At 41.3% G+C, this 10102-nt stretch overlaps 1 protein-coding gene across 2 annotated transcripts in view; it reads right to left on the minus strand.

Annotated features, from left to right (window-relative positions):
- Nucleotides 1-8944, minus strand: part of RTF2 (replication termination factor 2) — a 40404-nt gene extending 31460 nt beyond the window's left edge. The window contains exons 1-4 of one of the 2 annotated variants that reach the window (XM_027086939.1): nucleotides 8769-8944; nucleotides 4960-5054; nucleotides 4027-4120; nucleotides 2152-2291 (exon numbers count right to left, since the gene is read on the minus strand). In XM_027086939.1, the coding sequence (XP_026942740.1) occupies nucleotides 2152-2291; nucleotides 4027-4120; nucleotides 4960-5054; nucleotides 8769-8837 (398 nt within the window). In that variant the 5' untranslated portion in view covers nucleotides 8838-8944. The remainder of the gene's footprint in view (nucleotides 1-2151; nucleotides 2292-4026; nucleotides 4121-4959; nucleotides 5055-8768) is intronic. The other variant, XM_027086940.1, reaches the window with a different exon arrangement.
- Between the last annotated feature and the right edge of the window lie 1158 nt (nucleotides 8945-10102).

A 10102-nucleotide genomic window follows, 5' to 3' on the forward strand; every position in this document is an offset into this window, starting at 1 on the left:
ACTAAGACCCGATGCAACCAAATAAATATAAAAAAAAAAAAGAATAAGGAAATCTGTATGTATGGCCAAGAAAATGTTTAAATTAGACAGAGAAGTAGAAAAAAATAAGGTTACAAAATATGTGTAATATGATTCCATGCCAGTGGGAAGCATACATGTCTATTTGTGTCTCTCTTGCAGAGGTGCAGGGAAGTGTGTTGTGTGTTGGGGTTGCAGAGGTCTGTAGGGGGCGTTAGACACCGAACAGCTAACAGTGCTGTCACTGGAGGCTAGGATGGGGCAAAGGTGCAAAAAGCACTTTCACAATTTACTTCTTTTTAATTTACTTCTTTATTTATTTTTTTATTTGGCTGTGCTGGGTCTTAGTTGCAGCATGTGGGATCTTCGCTGCGGCATGTGAACTCTTCAGTGCAGCATGTGGGATCTAGTTCCCCGACCAGGGATCAAACCCGGGCCCCCTGCATCGGGAGCGTGGAGCCTTAGCCACTGAACCACCAGGGAAGCCCCTCACATTTACTTATGTTCCTCTAAAAAATGCCACCATAGAAACTTTCCCCAAACTTTTCAGCATAGAAACTTTCTCTAATTTCTCCATAGAAACTTTTAATCCTAGGGATTATAGCAGATGCAGATTGCTCTAATGAAAACCAAATTAATAACATTGTACTAATATTCATTAAATGTTGTTTAGGACTTAAAAAAAAACCTGCTTTATGAATGCTTACTAAGTATTAGTGACTTAGGAACTGGTTTTTCTTTAAACAAAGGCTAAATGTTTTTATTATACCAATAACCTATTTCTATTTTTCTATACACTTAAATCTTTATTATACAAACGTTATTAAATATACAAACTAACCCCCAAATCAATTTTTGAGTGTGGAGGCCCTATTAACAGGAAGAGGGCAAAGCCAAAACAGGCAAAGCTCAATTAACCGAGAAGAGAAAAAGGAGAAGAGATTAACCAGCAAATGAAAGGGAAAAACTGGGGGAAGCCACAACTGGAGCAACAGGCTACAGGTAACCCCTGCTCAAGATGCCAGAGTTGGGTCTGTTTCTGCTAAGTTCCTCTTTTGGGGGTGAACCATGGTTTTCTTAAAAAGAAGTGGGAAGCCAGATACAAAAGGTCTCGTATTGTGTGATTCTATTTTATATGAAATATTCAGAATAGGTAAATCCACTGGACAGAAAGCAGACTGTTTGCTACTAGGGGCTGGGGGGAGGGGGCATGGGGAGGGACTGCTTAATGGGTAGGGGGTTTTTACTTTGGGGTGCTGAAAATGTTCCAGAACTAGATGGAGGTGATGGTTGCACAACACTGAGAATGTACTAAATGCCACTGAAACATACCCTTTAAAAAGATTGTGAATGTTATGACTTTCACCTCAAAATAATGTGTACGTACACACACACACACACACACACACACACACACATACACACACGTAGGACAAGGTTAGGTACATGAATCTCATTCCCCAGAATATTCCTCTTGTGAAATTTAGTCTGGACTACCAGCTATTAAAGATATTTCTAAATGGTGGGAAAGAAGTTTAAAGCTTTGGCAAAGTGAGACATCCTATAAAAAGGCACCTACTAATCCACTCGACATTCGTATTTTTTAAGGGGGAAATATACTTACTTACTTACATTTGCAATATAAATCTCAAGCTTAAGATTTCTGGTGCTCTAGCCAGAGGCTCTGTTAGCTACAAATTCAAAGCAAGTTATCATCATCAACCGGGCCTTTCACTGACCGATCAACCACACGTTCTGTAAGACCGTTCCACTGCAGAGTTTTAAGCAATTGTTAAGGGAATGGCATTTGTTTGATGGGAAATATCTGTCCTTTACTTTCTTTCCCGTAGGAGAAGACCAAAGAACTCAACTCAAGTCTCTTAAGTGTCACAAGACAAATGTTTCAACTCCCTCTTTACTTTACGTTCTCCTGACCTCAAGAACAGAAAGCTGCAGACAACAAAGAGGCCACGTTACAGGTGCCTGGTAGGGAATGAACATGGCCTTGTGCGCCACCCAAACCAAAAGGCACCTTAAAGAAATCCGTGTGATTATTAAGCTTCGGCACAGATCCTAACAGCACTGGGATTACTCACCCAGACTCCACAGCATCTGCCCACGCCCATTACTGACCTGTGTCGGCCATTCATCTCCAAGCCCACAACAGGGCAGATGAAACGTGCCCGCTGGAGGTCATCGTGTTTGTCACCTTTAGTGTTTCCTTTATCTCCTTCCCAGGCGGGGTTATCAGAAAGCCTCAGTTCTGTCACATTCTGTGAAAAAAACATGAATATTTTAAGAGTTCCTTTGACAAATGGATCATCTTTGGCCTTAATTATTATTCTAGTCCCTTCCCATTCAAACCTCTTTTTCTACTTTCCTTTAACATCAATTAACATGGATATAAAATTAAACCATAAGTTGTGATAGAAAACAAAATTTTTTAAATGCACTGTCTAGCAAATAATTAATTTCTATTTTACAAGCATTTTGCTATATAAGGCAAAGTAACTTCAGACATGAAAATTTACCCCACTAAGAGAAGAAAGCTTTGTATTAGTTTCATCCAGAAAGGAACACTTTCTTCCCTGGCTGATGAAGCCTCACTGAGGCTGTTCATATTACAGACCAGCCACGTTTATTTAACAGATAAATAGACGGTAAATCTGTGAGGCCATGGTCTAATGAGTCCAAGGCAGAATATTAGCCGGAGATTACTGTCATACTGCAAGATCCAGCTGTTCCGGTTTTCAAAATTCAGTTTTACAAGGAGTGACTTAACAGCCCCACTTTAGCATTTGAAGCATTTCTTCATATTTAACCGCACCATTTGATTTCAACACTCCAGAGAGCAGCTGAGCACCTTGAAAGGAAAGCCACCACACACGGGGTCGGCTTCCTGCTTGTGTGCTCATCAAGTTCTCTGCTCAGAGTATCTGTGGACTATTAACTGCAGTAATAATAACCTTTGCATTGTTTTATGTGAATCCTTTTGTCTTTACAGTTGTGATTTCTTAGAAAAAAAAATTTTGCATTAAAGTTAAAAGTTCAACCACATACATTACATATTGTGTTTTAAGTATAGACTTGTATAAGTTAATTTCAGTGATAATCGCATTTTTGAGATAAGATAATTATGCTACTATGGGTTTTTGAGAAATGAATTCTCTTCCCAAAGAAACGATGGCAACAGTCAGCATGGTTACCTCTACAGCACTACCAACAGCTACATCTCAGAATCACTAATTTGTCTGAAATAAACATATTCTGTAATTACCCCGAGAACTCAAACAAAAAGCCTATTATAATAATAAAAAATTTTAAAAAGAAACAGAAGGAGGAAAAAACTCAAAGCCTTAGCCTGGGAGTCAGGGGCTCTGGACCTAGTTTAAGCGCCCCACTGACTAGCCATGAGGCCTCCACTTGTCATACACAGCGAGTGTTTTCACCTGTCAAGCCTGGTGGTTCTCAAATTCTTCACTACTTTGGTTTTTCTCCCACTGACCAGATTTGAAAGATTCTGTCCTCTCAACAAACTTCCTTTACTAAAAAGCTTGTTTTTCCACTTTTATGAAAGAACTTTCAGAACCTCTAATCAGCAGGAGGTAACCACTATGATTGAATAGTTATCCACCTATAAAAATCTCTAATTCTATAAAAGTGTCTTCCAAACCAAAATTCGAGTGGCTGAGTTTTAACTATAAAAATAATGCCCCCCAAAACCTATACAGCACAATATACAAGTTTCGAAGTTTTGAAACTTGTGTACTACAGTTTTGAAGTTCTTTCCCACATAGGAACTCACAACAGATTTATAATCCAGGAAGTACGGGTGTGAGGACTTCTGGTTTGAACTTCAAGTGACCTGCCCCAAATCACACCTTTATTATGTGGCTGGGCGGGACTGGAATTCCAAATTTCCAAGTTCAGTCTAAAATTTACATGAATTCTATAAAATAAACCCTAACCACTGAAAGCGCCGGAGCACTTCAGAATCACCTGTCTTACCTTAATGCTTTTAATGTGAGAGGCTGCCTTCCCAAGAGCCTTTTCAGAAGACTTGTCCAATAAAAACTCAATGATGGCATCTTTGTTGTAAAGTCTGCAACAATAAAGATCAGTCAAAACATTCTGGCAATAATCAACCTTCACCCAAAGGAAGGAGACTAAATTGAGTACAATCCAAAGTCATTTACGTCTGATAATAGAAATGCCCTGCACTCCTAAAAAAAAAGTAAATTTAATCCTGTATCAACCATTTCCAAAGCATACAAAGAAAGAAACTAGTTTAAATAAAGGGCTACAAACTGGCAGTCTGAGGACTGAATGTGACCTGAACAAGGCTTTTTTTAAATTGGGAAGTTTAATATAAAAGTACACATTTTCAACTTTCCCTGAAAAAAAGAAAAAAAAAAACCCAGATGTTCTGGAATCAGTCTACAATCTTGAACTGTAACAACAGGCTGGAACTGAATAGCAGCTACTCTTAATTTGCCTTTTTTGTCGGCCGTGCAGCACAGCTTGTGGGATCTTAGTTCTCCAACCAGGGACTGAACCTGGGCCCTTGGCAGTGAGAGCGTGGAGTCAGTCCTAACCACTGGAGCACCAGGGAATTCCTGCAGCTACCTTTTAGACAGGATGCGAACTCTCCAGTTTCCCCCAGTCCTCACCATTCCCTACTGACCCCACATGGGTCCTTCATGCATTTATCTTTATAACTTAACTCCTAATGGCCCCTGAGTTTTCAACCCATGGATTAAATAAACCAAACTGAATAGAAAAGTGCAGAAGTATGTTCTGAGACAGGGAATGATAACCCAGGCTTCACAAATTTGCTGGAGATCATTCACATTTGATGAATCAAGAACAGCATTTATACATTAAAATTCTTTTTAAGATCATTTAATAAAAACTCGTCTCCATTAAGTAAAGGAACCACACCTGCCAAGTTCACAGGCAACTATTGGTCGTCTTAATATTTCTTGACTTAGAGTACAATAGTTCCACTGGGCCACTAGCTCAGCATTCTTGTCAACCTGAGAAAAGAAAAAAAAATCCTGTCAATTAATTTTCACCTCTGAAAGACACATGGTCCACAGTTCCACATATAAAGGCTTATTCAGTAATACCACACTGTGACAATTTTTTTGTTTGTTTTTAAAATATTTATTTATTTATTTATTTGGTTGCGCCGGGTCTTAGTTGTGGCTCACCAGCTCCTTAGTCGTGGCTTGAGGGCTCCTTAGTTGCAGCATGCGAACTCTTAGCTGTGGCAAGCATGTGGCATCTAGTTCCTTGACCAGGGATTGAACCCAGGATCCCTGCATTGGGAGCACGGAGTCTTAACCACTGCACCACCAGGGAAGTCCCACGATTTTTGTGTTTTAAATCAAAGATAGTGACACACGAAGTTGGGATTTAAAAAGTCACAAGTAACCGACACTACGTCAAATAAAGGCCTCTCTATACATGACATGTACAAAGAAACAGTTCACATCAAGTCATTATATTGCTTATGCTAGTTACATATTAATATCTATATCTTAACAGTAAGTTAGGAAGGCCATACAGAAAAAACAAGCAGTATAGGTTAATTCCTAACAATGGGAAAGGCTCCAAAGTTGTAGCAGAATTTAAGGACAAAGAATTGAGAAGATAGGCATTTTTTTTAAAAAACAGTTCAGCACAGACTGTATAATTCTTTATAAAATCAGCAATTTAACAGACGTGTTTTTTGCCAACTGCTCACTATGTGGCATATCAAGCCATTATCCACAGTATAAAGATCCAGGTCTGAGACCTTCCTGAGCCCTCAAATGATATTTTCTCCTATTTAATATTCCATGTCCCACTCTTTCCTCCTCCTAAAATGTCAAACCTGAATAATGTAACAGGATGGCACATTTGAAAGAAAACAGGAAGAAAAAATTTTAAATTCCCTTAAACTTAATTTTTGCAGGAACAACTACTTAAGTGTTTACTGTGTGCCAGGCACTGTGCTAAGCAGTTTCAGTGACTTGTCTTTTAGCCCTCATAAAACCTTCTGAGTTAGGATTTTTACCTTTGTTGTTGAGGAAACTGACATACCAAGAAGTTAAGTTACATGTCAAGGTCACAAACACACAAGCAGACCAAGGAGCTAGGATAAAAAGCCAGGCAGGGGACTTCACTGGTGGCACAATCGTTAAGAATCTGCCTGCCAATGCAGGAGACACAGGTTCGATCCCTGGTCCAGGAAGATCCCACGTGCCACGGGGCAACTAGGCCCGTGCACCACAACTACTGAGCCTGTGCTCTAGAGCACGCGAGCCACAACTACTGAAGCCCACGCCTAGAGCCCGTGCTCCGCATCTAGAGAAGCCACCGGAATGAGAAGCCCGAGCACCGCAACAAAGAGTAGCCCCTGCTCACCACTCACCGCAACTAGAGAAAGCCTGCGCGCAGCAACGAAGACCCAACGCAGCTAACAAAAAATCAATTTAAAAAAATAAAAAAATAAAAAGCCATGTTCAGCAAGTTTAGGATCTACTTTCCAGATTACTCCTTGCCCAGGAATTTAAAAATTGGTCCCCCAAAACTTCTGAAAACATTTATTCTAGGGTCACTCTTTTCAGGGCAAGGTATCAAATTTGAGTAATGTTTTGGGCCAGACCCAACATACCACATGAGTGATCAACAAATGTTATTATTTACCTATTTGAAAATGTAAGCTCTACAAGGGCTGGACTCTGTTTCCTGCTGCATCCTCAGGGCCTAGAATGGTGTATACGGTAAGCACTTAATAAGTATTTGTTGAGTGAATAAGTATAATAAAACTCCATCCTGCCTGGGCACTCTAGTTGTTTCAGATCACCCTTTTTCTTTTCTATCCCCTTCTGACACCTATTCTTTGCCAAACCTTTCATTAAGCTACTTCTTCAGCTCTGGGCACAAGTTAACAAAACTGAGCTGAATACTCTTTGGGTAAAAGCTCTCGCACACAAGTGGTAACTACCCAGCATTAATGTCTGCACATGTTGGTATGATTAGAGGGTACGCTCCATCCTCCTGCGTGTTCATTCACTCTCAAATTCCACATATTTGTTGGGTGTCTACTGTGTGGCAGACACATCACAGGGGTCACAGAAATAAAACATACAAGGACCCTGTCCATATAGGAAAGAGACAAGAACAAATATAGTGATAATCATTATAAAGAAAAGTAGGGACTTCCCTGGTGGTCCAGTGGGTAAGACTCCACGCTCCCCACACAGGGGGCCCGGGTTCAATCCCTGGTCAGGGACCTAGATCCCGCATGCATGCCGCAACTAAGAGTCCACATGCTGCAACTAAGACCCGGCGCAGCCAAAATAAATAAATAAATAATTTTTATTTAAAGAAAGAAAAATAAAGCAGCAGAAGAGGATAGAGTGATCAGAAGTGAGATGTATTTTGGCTACAGTGGACTGAGATAACATTTGAGTAAAGAACTGATTGATGTTAAAAAAAAAACAAAACCGAAATGATATGACTATCTCAGTGAAGAACATATCAGGTTGAGGAAATTATACTCCAGGTTGAGGAACAAGGCCTGTGTAGCTGGAACAGAATGAAAGGGCTGGAGAAGGGCAGAAGATGAGGTAATTACATCAGACCCTGTCTGACCACACAGGGTCTTGTGGGATTCTTTTTCTGAATACAATGGGAAGCCATTGGAGTGGTTTAAATACAGTTGATATGTGGAGTTTATCTTTAAAAAAGACTTCTCTGGCTGCTGAATGGAGACTCATATGGACCATCCACAATGTGCCAGCCACTTGTATTAGGTGCTTTACACACCTTCTATTATTAAAAAGTAATTACTAGTGCTAACTTTGAAATCCTGAATAACTGGATGTGAATCCTGGCTTCATTACCTACCAGTTGCATGATCTTGGTCACGCTACTGACTCAATTTCCCTGTTAGTAGCATGGAAATTATAATACATAATTTGCTCAATTACTGGTGAGAATTAGGGATTATTCACTCATTCATTTATCCACTACATCTACTGCACCAGGAGCTGTGCTAGTTGTAGAGGGGGTAAAAGGTGCAGGCTCTGCCACCAGGAGCTTACCATCCTCTGAGATCAACATTAACCAACCTGAAAGCAGTCTACATGGTTGTCAGGTAGTTTTAAAGAGGAGGACCTGGGGACTTCCCCCGCGGTCTAGTGCTTAGGGCTCCGCGCTTCCACTGCAGGGGGAACGGGTTCGATCCCTGGTCGGGGAACTAAAATCCCACATACCTCGCAGCGCAGCAGAGGAAAAAAAAAAAAAAGAGGAGGACCTGATCTCATAGGTAACGGTTTGAGAAGACTTCACTGAGAAAACGAAGTTAGTGTGTACAAAACTCAACAAACAGCAGCCATTTGTATCACTGTTACTAGCAGCAGACAGACTTCAAATCCTGGTTCTGCCACTTACTAGCTTTACAACTTTCTCCTCCTGAGCCTCAATTTGCATGTCTTCTGACAGTATGTACCCGCAGAGCTGTTTTGAGAATTACATGAGATACCCCATATTATGCGCACTGCCGGGTGAATAGCAATAGCACGCACTCAATAGAGGCCCGTTATTAATACTGTGGTTAATCTTGAGTTCTCTGAAAGGGATAAATGAGCACAGTTGCGTGTGGAAAACCGTTGGCTACCCCTCCCACCTCCTTTCGCCCCCTGGGGGCGTCCGTGTGCCCCACTACCCCCGGGCCCCACTGGACCCATGTCACTGACCTTCTCAACCTTCTTCGGCCCCTTCACCAGTTCATGCCTCTTGGGGATTGTTCCCCCGTCGCAACCCATCGCAAGCCGGGAGTCAGAGTCCAAAGTAAACCCCTACAGCCGCAACTTCCGGCCTGCCTAGCGACTGTAGCAGTCACTTCCGGCGCGCCGCAGTGACGCAAAACGCCCGTCGCAACGCGGCGGGGTGGGGTGGGGCTTTTGCCCCGCCCTGGTTGCCATGGAGAACATCGCTGGGCGCTGGGCGTGGCCCCACGGCAGGAGCTGCTGCAAAGTGTTGAATGGGCCTCGAGTGCCAAGCAGGGTGCGGAGCGTTCTTCCACTCCCTCGCGGCAGCCCGTCGGGCCCCAGCCTGTCTGACTCTGGGCAGACATCCGTAGGCTGGGGAGCTCGTGGAGGGAAGGGCTGCATTTTATTCGTGCAATTAGTGATGAATATGGATGGAACTGTTATTTCAGTTAACGTTCATGTGTTCAAAAAGAGAACGTATCTTTTTAGTGAGCATCAGTTGTGACCTAAGCACTCATAACAAATCCTTTGAAGTGATATTATATGAGATTATGGGGGAGTAAGATTCTCTAAGGCCTGAAACTTTCTGATACTGCCATGTATATTTTATACATATGAAATAGTGCGCACAGTCTGTACATGTATACATTTCATTCACAGCAGACTGAAGCCCAGGCAAAAATATTTTACTTATTAACTAATTAAAGGATAAAGGAGGTATAATTAACAGACTCAGGTATAGTTATAAAACGTACACTGATGTTTCCAAGAGACAGGCTGTATCATATCTATAATGAGAACACAAATCCCTTGCAAAACCCCTGTTAAAATCCATGATTGTCTGCTTTCATGCTCTTGACCATCTCTCCATTTGTTCCTTTAATTATTACAAATATTAGGGGAAAGCTTATCCACTGCGAGTAAAGCCGACCATTTATGAATGGATGTTACCACGTTGACCAAAGTGAAACATAAAAAACAGAAAATATTCCCCACTTGGGAACAGAAAATAAAGTGTATGTGGATATGAAAACTTCAAGGGCTATAAGATTGGGTTATCTGTTACTGCAGTTAATGGGAATTAAAAGAAAATAAACCCTTTAATCAGCTGGCCTCTCATTGGCTTATGATTTATTTTTATGCCCATGACAAGAATTGTAAACTCACTAGGGACTTTGATTTATTCCCTGTTGCATCCTCAGTGCCTAGAAGAATCTTTGGCACACTCACTATTCAGTAGTCAATAAACCAAAAGAAAGTACAGACTCATTCAGAGAGAGGTGACAAGCAGCCCCTAAAACTGATGAGTACACCTAGAA

Source organism: Aethalodelphis obliquidens, unplaced genomic scaffold (genome assembly GCF_003676395.1).
Source record: "Aethalodelphis obliquidens isolate GAN/ISIS:26980383/991018 unplaced genomic scaffold, ASM367639v1 scaffold57, whole genome shotgun sequence".
Classification (NCBI taxonomy): domain Eukaryota; kingdom Metazoa; phylum Chordata; class Mammalia; order Artiodactyla; family Delphinidae; genus Aethalodelphis; species Aethalodelphis obliquidens.